The 20,718-nt window shown below is 32.2% G+C and overlaps 3 protein-coding genes across 4 annotated transcripts; all 3 read right to left on the bottom strand.

Moving 5' to 3' along the window:
• Positions 1-76: 76 nt before the first annotated feature.
• On the bottom strand, positions 77-4,664 carry LOC123919809 (kelch repeat-containing protein At3g27220). Its single transcript, XM_045971815.1, has 6 exons — positions 4,200-4,664; positions 3,187-3,416; positions 2,071-2,241; positions 1,497-1,602; positions 1,158-1,364; positions 77-375 (listed from the first exon to the last, which is right to left on the bottom strand). The coding sequence occupies exons 1-6, from the start codon at positions 4,548-4,550 to the stop codon at positions 205-207; spliced, it is 1,236 nt and encodes a 411-aa protein (XP_045827771.1). The 5' UTR covers positions 4,551-4,664; the 3' UTR covers positions 77-204.
• A 1,411-nt stretch (positions 4,665-6,075) lies between these two features.
• Positions 6,076-10,970, bottom strand: LOC123919807 (uncharacterized membrane protein At1g16860-like). Of its 2 annotated transcripts, XM_045971813.1 has the most exons (6): positions 10,611-10,906; positions 8,615-9,299; positions 8,340-8,461; positions 7,087-7,242; positions 6,730-6,941; positions 6,076-6,574 (listed from the first exon to the last, which is right to left on the bottom strand). In XM_045971813.1, the coding sequence occupies exons 2-6, from the start codon at positions 9,216-9,218 to the stop codon at positions 6,382-6,384; spliced, it is 1,287 nt and encodes a 428-aa protein (XP_045827769.1). In that variant the 5' UTR covers positions 9,219-9,299; positions 10,611-10,906; the 3' UTR covers positions 6,076-6,381. The 2 variants fall into 2 exon arrangements, with proteins under 2 accessions (XP_045827769.1, XP_045827767.1); XM_045971811.1 differs by having other exon boundaries at positions 8,340-9,299; positions 10,611-10,970.
• Positions 10,971-13,788: 2,818 nt separating this feature from the next.
• LOC123924574 lies at positions 13,789-18,761 on the bottom strand. Its single transcript, XM_045977520.1, has 5 exons — positions 18,265-18,761; positions 17,036-17,253; positions 16,278-16,406; positions 15,467-15,598; positions 13,789-14,108 (listed from the first exon to the last, which is right to left on the bottom strand). The coding sequence occupies exons 1-5, from the start codon at positions 18,554-18,556 to the stop codon at positions 13,995-13,997; spliced, it is 885 nt and encodes a 294-aa protein (XP_045833476.1). The 5' UTR covers positions 18,557-18,761; the 3' UTR covers positions 13,789-13,994.
• Positions 18,762-20,718: the final 1,957 nt, after the last annotated feature.

The raw sequence follows: 20,718 nt of genomic DNA, 5'->3' as shown, positions 1-20,718 counted from the left end.
TTCAAAAGAATTTGTTAGCTACACATAAGACTACAAGAGATAATCTTTTTTGAAGGAAAACTACCCGCAAGAGATGTTCTGCACATGAAAAGAAATATATTTCACTGTGAACAAAGAATATGTAATATTTCGGCCTCTTCAACTCTGCTGCAATTTTGGAAAGTTAGTTAAAATAGCTACAAAATAGATTCCACAGCAAATTGTTCACTCATTCAATTTTAATTTTGTTCTCCACATATCTCCAACAACCTTTTTTGGCGATGGATCATCAGGTCCTTTGTCTCTCTGTCCTGAAGTGAAGTACAACCATCCATTCCAAAATCCAACTAAAGTTGTTTTCACCCGGTATGGTAATTTTCCAATCACTGACCACTTCTGCAAAATTGATAACATTGAAAATGAACTATCAGAGACTGATAACATAATATCATGCTTCTACATGCAATTGAACTGTATTGCTGTTGCCTTCATCGGCAAACAACCGACTTGAGATATATCTAGCCATGTAATCAAGCATAGCATTAAAGCAGTTATAGATTATTTTTTGTTTCTATATTTCTATTGCATGTTGACAGCAAATACGGTGCAGAGAAATGTTTGACAAACCATAACTTATGACACAAGTTACTAAATAGAAATATACCATAACTTATGACACAGGTTACTAAATAGAAATATTAAAGTTTAAAGGGGCTTTGAAGAACTATACACTAAAAATGACTCAAGGGTACAAAATAAGAATCAGCATTTCCATTGAATGGGACGAGTACATGACAGTATAAGGCACCCAAGAACATTAACAGTAGAAACATGCAGTCAGTGGAATCATACACTTAAAGCACATTATGTCATTCAAGTGTAAGATTGGGTTTTAAATAAATGAAAACAAGACTGCCCAATCATCTTATTTTATTCAATAAACTCAAAATTTTACACTTGGTGAAAATCACTGCCTGCCCTGGATGAACAACAATATTATTTTCGGATATCGAGAAAAGGTAAAACAGGAGTTTAGTTCAAAATTATAAAGGCTGTGGAAGAGAACTGGAGATGTTTTGTTGTCAAACCCCAATTTCAAGTGAAATGCATATAAGAATGTAACAAATATGCGGCAACAAAAACAAATTTCCTACGAGCTTTATAAGAGAAGTGTGTACCAAAGTATTCAAGTTAAACTGGACCACTTCTCCGTTTAAAACCATCTTTTTAGTTTCAGGGTGCTTCTCTGTTGTGCCACCAACAATAACAATAGAATTGTTTACGAGCACCCATGCAAATTCAATATGCGAGTTTGGTTTTGGCATTGGAGTTAGCACTTTCCACTTCATGTCGTCATCCAACATGTAAACATCAGTATAGACCACCTGCACGACAATAAACAAGGAGTCAGAAGCAGCGCCAAACTATAGAACAGCGTCGTGGAAGAAAGTTAGGTTGATCACAATAGGAAGAGAACTAAATAAGACAAGAATCATAACATTATATTTGTGACTCACCTCCATCCTGCGCGAGCACTTAAAAATAGGTGATCCGGGTTTGGCCATAAAATCACCTTCTTGACCACCAAGAACATAGAGACGGTCATTGGCTACAACACAGGCCCTAAAGTATGACATTCATCAGTAACAAATTGCAGGTGACATATACATAATACATTATGGCATTCACATAAGAAAACACAGATAAAAATGTATTCACTTAGAATTTGAGAGGCCTGTACTCAACCACAAAAGCTAGCTTGAGAGTTGAGGTTTGCACTACACTTATCTATGCCATATCTCTAGCCAATGTGGGACTTCTAACACACCCCTCACGTCCAGAACTGAACAAGCTGGAACGTGGAATCAACAACAACGGGTGGCCCAAATATGGGAGGTCTCCACAACAAACAACAAATGTCATTACTAAAACAAAACGTCATTACTAATATGTTTAGTTCTAATCAATATTTTTAGTGCTATAATAAAACAAAACGTCATTACTAATATGTTATTTCTATAGACATAGTAGCTCAGTAGTACTCATCATATGATATCAATTAAATGAATAGTGTCTTAGAGAGCCAAGAACCTGTGAGGTCCTCCACGAGGAATGGGTATCTCACTTCTCCACTCCTTTTCTAATGGTTTTCCATCTTTGACAGCAAGACTCCAATGTTCTAATCCAGGTGTATGTCGATTCTCTTTACTTCCACCCATCACATGCAATCTACCTCTCCAAAGTTGAGTTGCTGGTGCGTATCTGAAATTGAGTATAATATTGTAAAATTATTTTCCACCCAAAACCCGATACAAGAAAAATTATATATAATCAGACTAGAGCGCAACAAGAAAACAGGAAAGTCTTTTTTCACTAGGTTGAGTCGACTACACATTCAAACAAACACCATAATGTTGCAGTAAATCACATCTAAAGACAAATCATCCAAAGCCACAATTTCCTTATAGCCAAAGAATAACTCAGACAAGTGAATAGAAACAACAAAAGCCCTTTCCTACTATGTGGCCATGACTATATGGATCAAACTGCACCTTAAATGTTTTTCCAGGTCCCCCTCTACGTCCACCAAAAGTTAAACTAGTGAAGCCCGACTAAAATTGAAAAGAATGACATATTTAAGCTTAGTCGATTCAGTTTCTGGAGTAGTTAACAATATAAATGTTATTTTGCGTAATAAAATTCTCAACATAAGTATAAACATCACTTATTAACATCATTATTATAAATAAATAAATAATTTAAATAAACAAATAACACATAACATAAGAGGTCGGGCTTTCACTTAGTTACGCATCACTTCTCTATCTTTTTCTGTGCCGTTGTCTATATTCCCATTACTTTGAAACTTCAACTTTCCAATTCAATTAGTTGAGATAATTTGGTTGAACAGAGATGAGATGGACCTTTCAGACACCTCTGCACAACCAACTTCTCTGTCATGGTATGGTATTCAAGGGAGATCAAGATTCAGCATTGGTAGTTTCTTTCTTAATGACTAAAATATGCAAGTGATCGATAGATCAAGTCTTTATCACCTCCTAAAGCAAAATAAAGAACTACAAAAAGGAAATAAAAAAAACTTCTTTGATATCAATATCATACTTCAGGCGACAATTTGGAGCATGTCAATTGCAAATAAACAAACAAATGTGGTGTGGTAATTTGAGAGATCAAGTACAAACATACCTAGGGACTGGCAGAGGAGGAAGATCACTCCATTGTTTTGTTTCACTGTCAAGCACAAAGGTACGAGCAGTAGGACCTCTACATTGTGGACCGTACTGCCCAGTGACAATATAAATGTATCTTCCATCTGTAACCATTCCTAAATGCGAATGTGCCATTTCTTTTGGCATGTCAAAACTTCCTCCCCAAGTTCCATCATCAAAATTATATATATCAACATGAGAATGTACCTAGAAAACACAATAGAATATAACAACAAAACACTCAGACGCATTTGGAAAGTTTTATATGTGCTAATTAAGCACTGGTGTAAGTGTATCGATGATCTTATGGAGAAAGTTAATGATATTTCTAAGCTCCGTGTAGCTTATTTCCGTAAGCTATTTTCATCTTACTCGGAGTTTACTCTCTTTTCCTCTTCAATGTTAAAAACAACGTACTGTACATAAAAGTTCTTATAGAATAAAAGCACGACATTAGAAAAAACGCATACATAAAAGCTCTTATATGGTAAAAGCTCGACTGTAGAAACAATTTAGCTCTTATACAATAAAAGCTTGTTAAAAACAACTTATACAAAAAGCTCATATACAATAAACACTTATTCTATACATGCTTAACTAAGTTGTAAGAAATTGCTTATACATAAAAGCTCTTATATACAATGAACACTTACTAGGATACATTTGAATTTGCTTATGAACTACTTATATACACTTATCTACTGGCGTAAACACTTGACATCATATTTGAAAGAGCTCATGAAAATAACTTATGATATATTTTCAGCTAATTTCAATAAGATCACCATATGATAGCTTATGAAAACTTATAGCTTACATGAAAACAACAAATTTACCATAATTTCTCATTGACTAAATAAATATAGCTTGTATAAAAGTGCTTAATTAAGCTATTAATTCAAAACATCCTTAACTACTATAATATATATAAAAAAAACAGTCTTTTAGAAGTGTTAGTGAATACAACAATAAAGTAAGAGTGTTACATACAAGATTAATGGTACCATAACCAGCAAAAACGAATAAACGATTTCGAATCTGAATAGCAGCACCATCAAGACGAGGAACAGGTGAAGTAGCCATTTTTTCCCAATGAAGTTGTGGACCGGGTAAATCTGCATAAGCATCAGCAAGTAATCTTACAGAATTATTATCCTTTTTCTTCTTCTCTTCGGGAGGAACAATGATTGTGATAGTTTTGGGATTGGAAAAAGTGAAATTTTTTGAAGAAGAAGAAGAAGAAGAAGCCCATAGAAAATCGGCAATGAGTGCAAACCCTAATAGACCAACGCAGATCACAACCAATTTGGCTGAACCCACTTTCACCGACGCACGAACCATGTCAATTCAATCGGAAAATTTCGATCTTTTTTGAATCGTTTTCTTGCATTTTCTCTCTGTTTCATGTGCTTTGCTTCTCTCTGTTTTTTATTGTTTAATTAATCCCTAACTTTTGATTTTACACTTTATTTAATTTAATTTAACTGTTTATTACAATTTAATTTAAATGTTTATAGAAAATAAAATGAAGAAAAATAAATAATAAATAAAATATAAATTCTTTAATTGGTCCAATTTAGAATTTGGATTTGGATCTTATTGATGAGAAAAATATGGTTGGGTACTTAACACACTTCGCATAAACTGACATGTTAAATGGATACTGCGAATGATAATGTTCAAAGACTATTGAATCTTTGAACATATATTGATGATTTGTCCACAATTTTATTTGGCAGTGCATCCGAAGAAAGTTGAAACTTGATAGTAATTTTGAAGAACAATAAATGTTTTTAAACAACCGAAAGACAATAATATCATGTAGAATTTGAGAATTTATGAAAATATACATTTTCCTCTTTGGGTGATGGACAAATATAGAAAATAATATGCTATTTAAAGAAAGATTGTTTGAGGGCGTTAGATTAAATAAAACGAATACATGAGATTTGATGTTAAATTAAAGTTTGACACTGATTTTTTTTTTTTTACAATGAGCTGGGAATCGAACCCAGGACCTATAACATACTACTCAAACCCTTCACCACTATACCAAACCTAGTAGCTTAGTGTCGACTGATCTTAATCCATAAAAAACTAATCTAAAATTCACATAAATTGTGTATTAAAGGGGCCGATCTACGAACCTTGATCTATATACCCAGCTCTAGTCATTGGCAGACGGTGTATTATCTTCATTTTGGCGTGATTTGTGTTTGATACTTTCTATTTTTGGATTAAATTTGTGTTTGACACTTTGATTCCTCACTTTTGTAGGTACTTCTCAACCTTGTTCTTTGAATCCCACCCTTTTCCATTTTCATGGATTGTTAAGTGAACAAAATGTTGCGTGGTGGCAGAGACAAATTAACTTGGAATGATTTTTTTTGTTGTTATTCGCATAAATAACCAATCCAAACACATACTAGAACAAATTCTTAAGCAAGGTTATGACTTAAGTGTAAGTGAGAAATTGATGGTATATGATTTTGTAGAGGCATATAACCACATTTTAGTTTACATCTACAATAAATAATTCATATATTATCTTCTCAAAACTCACCGACACCAAATATAGCAAATGATGTTGACATACAACAAATAACGTTAGTTTTTCATTTGGCAAGTAAAGAAGTGGAGGACATAACTAACTTTAGATATGATCAACTTTCTAGCATAACACTCGAACAAATATAAAAGCTCAGTTGGTAGCTACTAGGGATGAGGTCGGAGTTCGAACCTCAGATTCTCTACTTCTCCACACACTTATAGTGTGTTATAGTGTGTGAGTCTAGTCACTAGGCTACCGAATCATAAAAAATTATACAACTAACTATGCATGATAAAAAGATTTACAAACACCATATAGAAACCTTGTATTCTATTTAGCATAACCACAATATGCTTCATACATTTAAGAATTTTGACTGCATCAAACATTACCAAAGTTTACAAATCCTACAAGAACATCAAACCAAACCATAACTATACAACTATTTAAAGAGATTGAAAAAATAAACACAATCACACACAATTTCTGCCATCTTAATCTATAATAATTTGTCAATATTATATATTCCACCGCCACTAATAATAGAGGGGAAAAGAATACTATCTAAGAACCGCCAATTAGAAGATGATGCTACAAACATTCTTGTTCCACATAATAATGTTAAACTGGTATCACATCATTCTTCGACATGTCTTCACATCTTAAGACTATACCTTCCAAGTTTGCAGGAAAAATACATTTGAGCCAATGGCAACCTGTTGTGATTGGCTCTGGTGGAGGAACAATCATAAGCACATTCTCATTCCGCTGAACAACTCCCATTACACTCACCGTGCTTCCTTCTTTAATATGCCTGAATTACAAATGAAGTTACACCAAGTCATATCATCTCTCTTAAACCACGACTTCACATCAGATATATAACGAGAAATTTATATGGCTGGATGAAATCATCCATCGATGGAAAAATAAGGTTAGTTAGAATATTCAAAAATAGATAAAAGTTACCCTTCTTGCAGCCGCATGATGCGGTCGTCACTTGACAAGTTTCTCTCTCCCAACCATCGGAGGAACTCTTGAGATAACTCTTCTTTGGTTGGATTTACATTGATGAGAACCGAGTCATCAACATATGGGGTCACTCTTGCTCCATGACCAGTCTTAACCAATGCCCTTAGACCGGATTGGAAATCTGAGATGTAAAAGTCTACCACACGCCTCTGTCACATGACATATATTCCGGTCAATCAAGTGAAGCAGATGTAATATTCTCAAAACAATAAGACATAAAATTATTTAAATTTCACCCCCAAGACATAGAGAGAAGTATTTAAAATAAAATATAAAATGAACTAAGTAACTTACTTCCAGCAATCTAAGGCCCCAAGAAAGTCGACGATGTGTAGGATTGGCAGCTTTTGAGTCCCATCCTCGATACTCATATAAACTTGTTGATGTATATACACATCTGGGAACTTTCTGGAAAGATGACTCGAGAGGCACATTACCACAAGTGACAACCTACATTATCACAGCCAAACATTACTGTGTCATTTAAGCGTGTATAAAAGTACCAGCTCCAGTGGTTCATTCAATGAAAATAAAATTATTTCAAATAGGTAAGACCGTATCATTTTACACTTGCTTCATTTGAGATCATGTCGTGTCTGAAAGAAACTACAACAACCACTACCAGAGCCATTTTCACTAAATGGGATCGACTACATGTATCAAACATCATCATAATTTCCTATCACGAGTCATGTCTAATGATAGAATATTAGACCATTAAATCTAAAACCTTCTCAATTTTGGCCAATAGTAACATATGCTTTATCCCGATCACCTTTTACCTCTATCAAACTATCATTGATCTGGTATACCCTCTACCCTTGTCATTGGTGCCTTAAGCATCTTCTCCAAACATTTCCAAACTACCTCAAATTTCTATTTAATACTTTTTACCTAATCCTATCTTGTCTCATGTGATCAATCATTTATCATAATATTATCACCTAACAACACCAAGTTTACTTTCTTGTTAGCTCTCGTATTCGGTCACATTCAACATTCTAGGTCTCATCTGTGCAGTAGATTTTATATTTTAAGCGATACAGTAAAATTATAAAAGATAAAACATCAATATTATTCACACTCATATTCATACAGAATCATATATATTTGTGTAAGTATCAATACATATCTTAGCTGCATCGACTTATGCATCATTGCACCTAAGACCTAATACAGGTAAAGGCTATTTAATAGAAGTATCATGTTCCCTAGTGTGACAATTATATAATTTCTTTTATGTGACAAAAAGTCAAGATTCACACAATCAGTCAACTCTACTAGTAGACTTTCAATCCTTTCCAGCATGTTAATTTAAAAGTGACATTTGAAAACCTCTAGTAATTACAAGAGCAAGCAAAGTACTTCTAAAGCAGATGAAGAATAATTTATAATAAAAACCAAAATCATACAGATGAAAGTCACGTGGAAGTAAAACATTTGAAATCAGTAATGTATCGTATACGACATAGAGAATATAAATCCTATAGGAGAAGACACACTTTCCAATAATAATCAACGATTTAGTCAAGAGAAGTAAAACTTACCCCAGAGACTTTCACAAATTGTCCATTCTTTGCGGTTCTTAGCTCTGAGTCCGGATAATTAGCAACGAATCCCATAATAGCTCTTCTTCCCCAATAAGTATTCCAAGTGAAAGACGCACCAACTAAGCCAAAGAGAATCACAACCACAATAAGGAGAATGGCATTGTGCACGGCTCCAAAAATAAAACCGCCAGCAATGAAACCCATGAGAAAAAGCAGAATTAATAACCAAAACACGGCCTTTGGAAAATTCCTTGTGAAGGAGTACTCATCACCTTGACTAAGAACAGTTACAGCTTGATTGTGAACAGCAGCGGCTGAACCTTGCAGCTTCATCGAACCCGTCGCTTCCAAAGGACCAGACACTTTCCTAGGAGCACCAGAAGAGTTTAGTGGGCCAGATGTTATCGGTCCGGACGTAATGAGACCTGTTGTTGGAAGAATAGGAGGAAGCGGTCCGGAATTTTGACGCCCGGTTGGAGTTACTCCACCAGACTGAGGACCAGAAGACCTTTTAACCGGTTCTCCATGCTTACTCAGCGGCCCGGAATTTGATTTCTTTTGTGAAGTTGAACCACCACCAGTAGTATAGATAGCTCGAGCAGCAGCATTAGGATGAATTGGTCCAGAATGTGAACCGGCTCCTCCGAAAGATGTTGTCCGTGATGGCGCACCTGTTATTGGTCCAGATTTTCTAGATTTTGAGCCATCAACAGGTATATCAAACATTTTCCCCAATTCTCCTGACTTTTTTATGTCTCCACCGGTATATGGCATGGCCGCTGAGGTCATGGTTGGAAGCCTTTCTTTCGGCTGCTCTGGCCGCCCTGATACATATAGGCCATTGCTAAGCTGATGAGATGGGATTCTAGAACCCATCTACCTTCTATGGAAGAACTCTTCTGAGAACTCACGTGATTGAACTAACAGAAGTCGGTACTGGACTCTATCAAAGCAATACTGAAAGTTTCAAAATTAAAATCCACAAAAGGAATAGAATTAGTAATCAACCAAAGTCAATTGTTTGCAATAAGTTTTCATGTCGCGTAGCGGAAACAGTAACAGAAAATGTATATGACTAGTGAACTAATGAATAAAACAAAAATCCAATAATGACAAAAACAACATTAAGCTCACGTGTATTGCGACTTAATCAAGAAGAGTAACTCGTGTTTAGAATAAACACACGCAAGGTGAACACGTAATAAACATGAAAATAACCGGTTTCCATCATAAAGCAGGCAAATCTCACGTGTATTGCGACTTAATCAAGAAGAACTTCCCAGTCAACTTCAACACGCAAACATATACAAATGAAGATAAAGATCATATCAACTCCCCAACACCATCACCAGAAGACAAAGAATCAGTAGAACAAAGAAAAACCAAAAGAACATATACATATTCATCCGTTCTTAAATAGTTACATGCATATAATAAAGGGCATGTCTACAAATATTTATTCAAACACATTCTTTCATGAAGCAGAGCTAATACTAAAATCTATATGCAGAGAAAATTTCATGTAGTGGAACAATTTTTGGCGAAGAAAGAGGCAAAACTCAATGACTAGTTTCTTTTCACACACACAAACAAAAAGCCTACACTATGAGTCTATGAGAAAAGACTAACACACCATGTCAACATCCACAAGATTTTTTTCAAACTTGTGCCAACCTGTAATATCAAGGAAACAAGGGACCCTGGATCTATTTTCTCCATATTAAAAATTGAAGAAGTCACATATAATTACAAGTTGGCATTTTATTCTAAAATTATTAAAGAATTTCCTAAGATTGACAAATCAAATATATTATTGAAAAAGGGAAACTTCCATGACAGTTCAACTTCAACCCATCAATCAAGCATGAAAATAAGCATCCAATAAAAAACAAAAATTACCTAAAAAAATGAAAACTTTCAAGAAACCCTTATGATTTTGACAGGAAAAAACTCACACACAAGCATCAATGTCATACACAATGAAACTAAAAAGTCAAGTTTATGAACAGGAAAATAAGTAAAGAAGACGATCTATAGAATGAAATTGGGATCTCAAAAACAATGAGTCTAATAATCAAAGTTCAAATTTTATATTCATTTTCTACACAAACAAGATCAAAAATTTCTAAAAATATATCTATAAGCAGAAGAAAAAACACAGAAGAGCAAAGAGTGAAATAGGGTTGAAACTTAGAATTAATGGAAAAAGAAATGAAATTTAAGAAATTTGAAGGATCTAAGAGATAATATACAAAAGGGTATACATACCTATCTGAAATCTGGAAGAAAAATCATGATGGGTACTCAAAAGAAAGAAAAACAAAAAAACAAGTATAGAACAGTGTGAATGAAAGTGTTGTTTTTTATAGAGTAAAGAAAGAAAGAATTTGTGACTCGGAGAATCTAAGGTTGTTTTGTTTGTAAGAGAAGAGACTGAGTGAAGTTGAAAGATTAGCCGCAACAAAATTGTTTGCTGCTGTTGTTGTTGTCTGGTTTGGTTATGTGAAGAAAATAATAAAATTGTGGAAATGCATTGTATTGTATCATATCATGTTTATGATCTATGTTCATTAATTTAATTTATTTTTTTAAGCAATTTAATTTAATTTATTTTTTTATATAAGGTATGACTACAATGTATACTCTTTATATAGGATTTATTTAATTCTGATAGACAAATGTTACCAAAATACTAGTAATTGACAGCAAGGATGTAGTTTTTTTTTTTCCTTTTAAAAGAAATTGTGTAATTTCTTTTTTTTCTTTTAAAAGAAATTAATGTTTTTTCTATATATAATTAAAATTTTAACTATTATTTTTATCTGAAAGTTATTAACTTAGTTCAGTTCGTAGATATTTCATTCTTTAAAATACAAAAACTAACGTAATGGAACTGTGTGGTATATCCGTATATTTGAATCTTTTAATTTATTTTTTTATAATAGAGCTAGTGAAGATTGAATTTAAGACCTCTTATATATTATTTAAATTTTTCACCACTAAATCAAATTTAATGACTTGAATCTTTTAATTATTTGGTCTAGAGTTCAATTTTTACTAAACATATTTTCTGCGAATATCCTCAAAATAATTACTAAATAGTATATATTTTTTGCGAATATCCTCAAAATTTAATAATTATTTTGATGATATTCGTAGAAAATATGCTTAGTAAAAAAGTGATTAAAAAATAATAATGTATCTAGTCAAAATCAAATCAAAATAATAATAATAATAGGGTCATGCTAATCGGTGCCCCGGGGGCACTGGTTAAGGAAACTAAAAAAGAAAATTTTAAAATTAAAAATAATATTATTTACACTTTCGAGACGTTGACTGCACAAACTTCATTGTGATATTACTATATTTGGTTCCTTAAACAGTGCCCCGGGGGCACCGTTTAGCATTTTCCATAATAATAATAGTAGTAGTAGTAGTAGTAGTAGTGTATCAACCTAAAATTTAGGGTGATTCAAGAAAACCTAATATTTATAGAGTTGGTAAAATGATTGTCCCTTAGAAATTACAAGGTTTTATTCTTAGAGTCATTCAATTCAATTGAGAAATAACCAACTTATATGAAAATATAAACCACAAACTATATTAAAAAATAAAATATTGGTGAGGCAAATGCTCTAATTATGATGAACTAATATAAAAATAATAAATAATAGTATGATTTATATAAATTATAAGTATAATTGTTATGGTTCAAAGTTCAAATATCAAAATGTTGATCATTGTCAAATAATTGATTATCCCAATATTTTAAGGTGTGGGATAGAGCTATATCAATGATTTTATATTATTTCTAACACGCCCCCTCACGCAAAAGCTCACTTGAACTTGAAGGGTGAATAATGCATAGACCAGACTTCAATCAGATAATAAATAAAATCTAATCAATTGTGTACACCATATTTCCACCATTGTTTATCAATGATTAATGTTTGTTGAAAAATATTGAGATACACATCATAGATTCTCCCATCCCAATTCCAATTAAATTTTCATTTTGCACAACTTCACGTATTTAAAGATGCAAATATCTTACCACATCTTATGAATTAGTATTAGTAGTATATATACAGTGTAGGTGGATTGTTTGGATTGGTGGACGCAAAAGAAATTATTTTGAAAGTCTCTCTTATTTGTTTGTTGATATTTGTTGTGTCCTTTGAACTTGCACGGGTACGGTCCCCGGTCCCCATCTAACACCCATTTGCTTTTTTCTGTCTCGTTTCTCTTTCTCACGGAATCCTATCTCACATTTCTTACCCCTTTTACACCATTTTGATTTTGGATTGGATTGGATTGGATAAACATAAACTTAAGATAAGATTAACAACTATGTCAAATTATTTCAATTTACTTTACTTAATTCTAATAATCAGCTGATACTGTTGATGTGCTGATAACAAAATATACTTCAGCCACCTTAAACATAAAAAGTAGTATAGCATTTGAGTTTAATGATCACATAATTAATATAGTATAAAAATATTGTCAACTTACTTTTAATGTTAATAACAAGAGATGAAGTGTTTTTCTAATTCAGCTTTACTGACACTAAAATGTAGAGAAATAGAGAATTGTAGGTTCGAATTCACGACTCAACACATATCAAATGTTGGTATGGTCTTTTACTATTTGAGATGTACTTACGGCAACTACAAATAATGTATTAAAATCGTCATATTAATTAGATCGGATTAGAGATATTGTGACTGACTACAAAGTTAAGCTAGTTCATAGATTTGACGAAGAGAAGAAAATATAATTGCCTATTGGTCAAGTCAAGGTAGATTTCAAGAAGATGTATGATTGTCTGAATTGGAATTATTTGGAATATATAATGCGTAGAATGAGATTTGGAAATAAATAGACTTAGTTCGTTGATCCTGTTTGCAGTTTCACCGTGAAGTCGTGCTATAAAGAACTTATCAGAAGTTGTGATGTTGCTGCATTTCACTGTGAAGTCGTACTATAAAGAACTTATCAAAAGCTATGATGTTGCTGCGGTTTCACGGTGACCTCGAGATATAAAGAACTTATCAGAAGCAGCTATGATGTTTCAGATCCTGGTTCTTGGTAGGTGGCTTTGAGATGGCTGTGGAAAATTACTACTCCTTCCAAAGTTCTGGGTTTTGTGTGGAGCCAACTTGAGATGAACTTGTCATGCTTGCATTTCCTATTTAAATGAACCTTTACATAAGATAATTGTGGGGTTGGCCGTTAGAAGGTAATATTGAAGGGGTAGGGCATTTTTACATTTCCTTAATTTCAGAACTATTTCTCTACAGTGAAGTCAATTAAAGCAGTATGGTGCATTTGGTGTATGAGAAACAAAACTTTCTTTTTCCAAATATATGATGGACCACAAAAGATAGTCTCTTCCGACCAAGATTAGCCCCACACATGTTTTAAAGGTTTATAAAATAAAAAATTCTGGAAAAATACAAATCTTATTTTATTTATCTTTCAAGTAACAGGTACAATGTTTTGAAGCAATATGATGAAAATGGACATCATTATCTATATCTGGATAAATTCTACAAGCCTGTAAGTAACTAATTACTCTTCACAAGCCTACACATAGCTATGAGAAGCTGGTAACCTACCTAGTGACACATGAGAGTTCAACTTCAATTCTTATACAATTTTCAACTCTTTGAGCCATTGGGTGTGTAGAGGACAAGGGTCAGGCTTGCCTTGGGCAGTAGCCTTCTCAAAAAGAGAATAAAACCAACCATTCCTCCATTTGAACTGCAAACACAGCCAAGATAAGTAAATAAAAGTTCATATCATAGTTAAAAATCTTGTGAACAGAATATTCACTGCACTGGTTGTATTCGTACCATTTAGCTGTTGGTTTCTTTATGTATAATTTACTGATTAGCATTATTCAGTAGCAACTAAAATATTGATTAATCATCAATATATCAATCATATAAATTCTTATTTATAATCAGTGTTGTTAATAGCAGATTGTGAAAAATAGTCGTTTTCCTCAAATTTCACTATGAAACAATACTATAGTGCCTGCTATTTGACAATATATTTATAAATATAGGGTATCACAGAACAATAGCGATTTGTTCAAATTCTGCTGCGCTATAGCACTACTATTTAACAACATTATTTATAAAAATGCATTTAATTATCAGTGAATATAGTACTTGGGCTTCTTTTTTTTTGGAAGACAATTAGGCTTTATTTTATGAATGACCCATGGTAAGTTGGATTGTTCTTTGGTCAGGCTGCTGAAAGGTCTCTTACTCTACCATCATCTGGTGAATATAAAAGTGAATATCCATAGCCCATACAGTCAGTTTAACCCTAGTCGCCAAATTCACGAGACAGAGTAATATTCTCTCACAATCTAATCTTCTTTGTGTCGGATCAGTTATAGATCCCAGATCATCATACAACCATGGCACGTAGACACAGAGGAGGCTCGCATGCATGTGCGAGGTGTGCGACGGCATAGGGCCTCAAAATTTTGAGGGCCTCAACTCAAAATTTTGAGGTCCTATAATATTACTTATATATTATTTATACCTATAAAATATCAGATGTATATTAATAGATTAATTTTTAGGCCCTAAAATAATAGTTATATATTGTTAATGTTCATAAATATCATGAGTATCAATATATTAGTTATCTATACTCGTAAATATAGTTCTAGTCCATTTTAATCTTTGCATAAAATTTAATCTTAGATTATGATGTTCCTTTTTGACGTTATATTCAAAGATAATTATTTTGTATTTCTTGTTCCATTTAATTTAATGTAAGGTTTAATATTGATAATTTATATGTTTACAAGAATGTTTTTTTTTTATATTATATGCATTTTAAATCGATAATTTTTTTAATTTTTTTTTATTAAGGGGCCACTTTTATATTTTGCACAGAGCCTCCTAAAACTCGGAGACGCCCCTGCGTAGACACCTCTGGTCTATCCTCATACTATCAAGTATCAATATGCTATATATATATATATATATATATATATATATATATATATATATATATATATATATATATATATATATATATATATATATTGTATCTACATCTACTTGTTATTGCAAATATCATAAAAATTTCATCTTTACCTCCTTAACTGCTGTGGGAAAATGAGCAACAGCTCGGGAATATGCACACAATCGTTCTTCCATAGCTTCTTCAAATGTTACCCCCTTTTCACTTGCTGCTGCTGATGCTAGCTCTGCTATCAAGCTACATAACTGAAAATGTAAACATCAGTTAGTTGAGGATACTATAGTACTTTTTTATGCCTAATTCTACAGTTGCAATATAATTCATCTGTATTCCGTAAAACAGGTTCCTTGTATCTTCTTTCCCTTCTTTGGTTCATCTTGAGCCTGAGGTGCTGTTTCTAACTTATTTGCTATTTCAAAAAAAAGTTCATCTGTATTCTGTAAAACTCTTGGATTTCATTCAAGACACGTTTGTAATCCACTTTGGACACAAGCTCTTTATATACAGGATTAACCCTTCAAACAAAAACCAACAAATTAATAAATAGATTGAACTTTGAACATATTTCATTTTAACTTGATTTCATCAAAAACTCAAGAGTCACTACCTATTCATTACCCCCACTTGTACACAGGAATTGTTGTAGAACAGAGTAAAAAACATTCAAAATTATAGCACATAGCAATGCTAAATTGATAAAGGACACTGATTTTTATTTAATTTTTGGGTTACCAAGGACACTTATTGTTTACTTTTGGATAAAAGAAGAAAAGCATACATAATTATATGCATGTACTGATTGCAATCTTCAACTATCTTAACTACACAATTTCAATCCATGATAATATTTTCTTTCGACCAAGCAAATGGTGATTGACAGTATAAGCAAATTAACTTTGATAAAATGGCAATAGAGAAGCTTACTTCAGAGCGGAATTCCTTTTCCACAACACCAACTGGAATCCCTCCATGACGTGCTCCAACAAGCATGACAGAACAAATCCATATGAGCTTCTCTAACATCTGCCTTTCAAATGCTTCCTTGTCCAGAACCTGCTTTGAAGACAGATCAGTACATGAAATGTATATTTTCAGCTAATTAAGAAAAATTTATCAATAAACACTAACAAAAAATTAACACTTATAAAATGCAAGTTTATTTTTATTTTTTGAAAATAGTGCCTTTTTTTGTTAAATTAAATCCCTCTAATCTTAGGAATTTTGCGTGCCTGAATTCATAAACTTAAACAGACATTTTCATATGCTAAAGATTTGTTCTTGTTTCAAATTTTCAATCTTAAGAAACCAACATCGAAGATAGAAAAATTATGCATATGAATTCTCAGCGGTCAGACAAAACACTCATTTCATGCCGTCACTAAATAGAAACCGTTGAATGAAGATTTGATCACTCGTAATTCAAGTTTTTCAAATCTGATTTACTAAGCTTAAATCATGAGCCGTCTGATCTTCATCCAAAGATTCTGACATGTAATCAAAACCAGAAAAAATGTTAAGCTAACCATAAATAAATATAATAATACATAAGAATCAAAACACTAATATCTCCCAAAAAGTAAAGAAAAAAAACAGAGGTCCCATAAAATATGTTTTTATTATAGAAACCAAAACAAGAAAACTTTGCAACTGGCAAGATATCGTTAATTAAATATGAATACTACCTTGCAAGAGAGGCCTCCAGCTTGCAATCTTTCAGCAACAGCCAAGGACCACTTGCCATAAGCAGCTGTCAATCCTTCAGGATTGGTATCTGTCTTACCATCAATAGGGGACTCTCCAAGTTTTGACACTGCAAAATATGCCAACACTTGGTTCCCATCTTTCAAACCTTTACTCTCAAGCCATGGTTCCAACATTCCATTCTGGAAAAACACCAAATCTGCCACACCATTCAATAGTAACAATTCGTTATTTTTTTCCCATCAATCAAAATAAAAGTAAACCCATACTTTAGTTCCTCAAATATCCCTCGCTCTTTTATGTCAAATTTCTAACATTTAAGAAGTACTAATTCTTAGTTTTGTCAAGTTTATTTTTTTATGTGTTGACACCAGACAAGACACCGACACCGACACCAACACCAACACAAATAAAAAATTTAAGTGATTGAATATAACCAATGCCACAAGTGTGGATACTGTACAAATGTCAAACGCTCAGACACACCTTCTATTTGAAGTATATAGTTTGTAAAACATCATGGAGTTAGACATGTTTGGGTTGACTTATTTGAGTTTACCTACTTACATAAGCATTTATGACTATGAGACTTTTTAGAACTGATAAAAAAGCTTATAACATGTCCATAAGCTGGTTTCAGCTTATTTCCATAGGTTCTCCAAAATAGCTAATAAAAAACAACTTATAGCTTACATCACATGCAAACATTTTTTTTAATTTTATTTTATCTTTTGTCATAGAAATATGGTTTGTTTGAAAACAACTTATGAACATATCATCAAATGTTTTCATAAATTCTCCCAAACCGTGAATGTTCTCATAATTTCTCTCAAAATAGTCTCACAAGTGCTTATATTGGTTGATAAGCTCAAATAAGTCGATCCAAGCAGGCTCATATGCATAAGCACTTATATATGATAGTAATTAATTAATGAATGTTCTCATAATTTCTCTCAAAATAGTCTCACAAGTGCTTATATTGGTAGATAAGCTCCAATAAGTCAATTCAAGCAGGCTCATATGCATAAGCACACTTATATGATAGTAATTATGTTACAAGAGCTTAATTAATCTTACTTAAAGAGTATGATACTTATGAAACTAAATCAGCATTTACTCAAAAAATTAAGAAAAACACTAACTAACTAACTATAACTAACTAACTAGATTGAAAGAAAGAAAGGAACAAGGGGATTGTATAGTAGAGTACCGTTCCATCTGGAAAGAGGAGTAGTTTGAAGAACAGAATCAAGATCATCATTTCTAGTACAAACAAGAATAGGACCATCAAAATCAAGAGGAATAGAATCACCACGTCGAACAAGAACATCTTGACCATCTCCCATACCTTGTAAAGCTTTTCCAACTCTTCCACCACCGACAATGACGGCTGGGTGAACTTTAGTGGTAGTTACGGTGGAAGCCATGACGGCGGAGAGTTTGAATCGACGGAAATTGGGAAATGTTGTTGTGGCGAGAGATGAAAAGCTACAGAGAGACATGATTGTTCAGTTTGAGCAGAAAAGTGATTGGTTTTAACGATGACATGTTCTCTCTCTCTTTTTGTTGATTTTTTTTTTGTTTGTATTTCAATTTCGTTATCACTCGCATCGCATCAATATATGCCACTCATTCTCACTTTTTATTTTACTATTACTATATGGGGAAGGTTATATCTTCGGCACACTTCCGCAACTTATACTTCTTATACGTCAGATTTAAATACAAATTTAATATCGCTAAAAAATAAAAAAATGAGTTTGCAATCAAACTCTCCGCAACATCTAAGTTAATAGCAAAAAAAAGACATATTCATATCTATAAATATTATGATAAAAATCAAAGTAAATATTTATGTCATCATATATGCATAGTTGACAAAGACGATAACCTCAAAAAAAAAAAAAAGACAAAGACGAAAAGTGAAACAACATCGCACTGTAACAAAATCACAAAAAAATAAATGATTCATGCAAAAAATCATTTATTTATTTATTTAGATTAAAGTAGATAAAAAAGAATGCAAATAAATGATTCTCAATTAGAAAATGCAAACCAGTCCATTTTCGATGAAAGAATATGAAAAAAAAAAAAAAAACTTAGAGAGAATAAGAAATTTATCTATCTAAAACTTCTTTTTCCCTCTAGCGGGGCTCACTATTTTGATAAAAATGTTCAACTTAGTAATTTGAGAGTAATTATCCAACAACAAATGAAAACAATTCATATTGATTACAAAATTAGTCGTGAGTATTACATACAAATTTATTAATATAATTATTATTCTTATCAGATTTTTTTTTTAAATAAGCTAAATTTGTCCACCTAAATTAACAACAAAGAGAAACGAATATGAGACATCAACATGTTGAATAGATAGCTCAAATTATCAAAGAATAAAATAGATGTCCCATAATTTTAAACACGGGTACACTGGCATTAAACTCTACTATATTTTGCGTGCATGTGTGTGAAACTTTGGAAATGGTTGTGACATTCTCATAGGAAGGAAGCTACACTAATTTTACACGTAAGGATTATTATCTTTGAGCATTGTATTTTCCCTTTCCACCCATACGAATATTGTACTTAGCTTAGCTGGAATCCATACATGCATATGCATAAGGTTAAAAGAATATTGTGGTTCTCAAATTCCCACGCTTGTTAGAACTAAAAACGTGGAGAAGGTAGGCAATTAACAACTATATTTAGTGTAAGTTAAGTAAATAAGTACTATATTTCAAATCAATTTATCATTTGTTTGGATGTGTAGTGCATGATACATTTTTTTTGAAGGAAAAAATAAAGTATCATTTGTCACCTTCCAATGACAGCGAATTATTAGATTCAGCAAGCATATGCTCCATAACCTCAATCTATACGTACACGACTTATATTTTGTATGGTGATTTAAAAATACTGTACAAAATACTAGTTTAGAGATTCGTGTAAAAATTAACACAATATTAAGATAGAAGATTTATTTAGAACAAAATATTTAAAAAAATTTTAAAAATTATTGGCAAAATATAAATGGAATTATTCTTCTATTGTAAAACTTGTTAAATTAATATATTTATTTTATTAAAGTTATTGTCGTGAATATTCTAATTTTTATGTCAACTTATCATTAATCAAGTGAAATTGAAATGTAAATTCAACTCGTAAATTCATAGAGTTTACATCATATTAAAGTAAATATATATACTCATTGCGTCCCAAAATATAAGCAAAAATTGATCAATAAAAGTGAATGTATTTGATCTAAATTTTTAGCCAAATACATCAATTTTCTATGACTCATTTTTTAACCAAATACATCAACTTTCTTTCCACCCATATGAATATTTACACTTTTTTATTTTAAGGAAATGAATATTTACACTTATTTGCTTACTAAGTGTAAATAATTGTTACTCTTATAATTACTAGTGGCCAGACGGACACATTCTGTGCCCGTCTGTGTGACCCAATTTTATGAAAATAAAATGTGTTAAAAAATGTATTTGATGAAAATAAAAAAGCATAGAAGTTACTTTTTGTTTGAGAGAATGTTACTAAAATAGAAGTTAAAAAATTGTGGAAGTTAAGAAGAAATTAAAAATAAATAAAAAACTGTTATAGGTATTATGGGAATTACAAAAAATTGGCTACACCAAAATTT

This window comes from Trifolium pratense, linkage group LG4 (assembly GCF_020283565.1).
Source record: "Trifolium pratense cultivar HEN17-A07 linkage group LG4, ARS_RC_1.1, whole genome shotgun sequence".
NCBI lineage: Eukaryota > Viridiplantae > Streptophyta > Magnoliopsida > Fabales > Fabaceae > Trifolium > Trifolium pratense.
Note: the sequence above shows the minus strand (reverse complement) of the source record. Positions and strands in the feature narration are given on the sequence as shown.

What these genes read in the sequence shown, in the direction of transcription:
- LOC123919809 (XM_045971815.1), bottom strand. Translation starts at nt 4,550, where the DNA reads ATGGTTCGTGCGTCGGTGAAAGTGGGTTCAGCCAAATTGGTTGTGATC. An exon ending in AGTGCTCGCGCAGGATGGAG is followed by an intron (nt 1,365 to 1,496) that starts GTGAGTCACAAA and finishes ATTGTCGTGCAG; the next exon opens with GTGGTCTATACTGATGTTTA. An exon ending in AGTTTAACTTGAATACTTTG is followed by an intron (nt 376 to 1,157) that starts GTACACACTTCT and finishes TCAATTTTGCAG; the next exon opens with AAGTGGTCAGTGATTGGAAA.
- LOC123919807 (XM_045971811.1), bottom strand. Translation starts at nt 9,218, where the DNA reads ATGGGTTCTAGAATCCCATCTCATCAGCTTAGCAATGGCCTATATGTA. An exon ending in AATTTGTGAAAGTCTCTGGG is followed by an intron (nt 7,243 to 8,339) that starts GTAAGTTTTACT and finishes GTGATAATGTAG; the next exon opens with GTTGTCACTTGTGGTAATGT. An exon ending in GGGGCCTTAGATTGCTGGAA is followed by an intron (nt 6,942 to 7,086) that starts GTAAGTTACTTA and finishes GTCATGTGACAG; the next exon opens with AGGCGTGTGGTAGACTTTTA.
- LOC123924574 (XM_045977520.1), bottom strand. Translation starts at nt 18,556, where the DNA reads ATGTCTCTCTGTAGCTTTTCATCTCTCGCCACAACAACATTTCCCAAT. An exon ending in CTGGAGGCCTCTCTTGCAAG is followed by an intron (nt 16,407 to 17,035) that starts GTAGTATTCATA and finishes TCTTCAAAGCAG; the next exon opens with GTTCTGGACAAGGAAGCATT. An exon ending in AAAAGGAATTCCGCTCTGAA is followed by an intron (nt 15,599 to 16,277) that starts GTAAGCTTCTCT and finishes TTACATTTTCAG; the next exon opens with TTATGTAGCTTGATAGCAGA.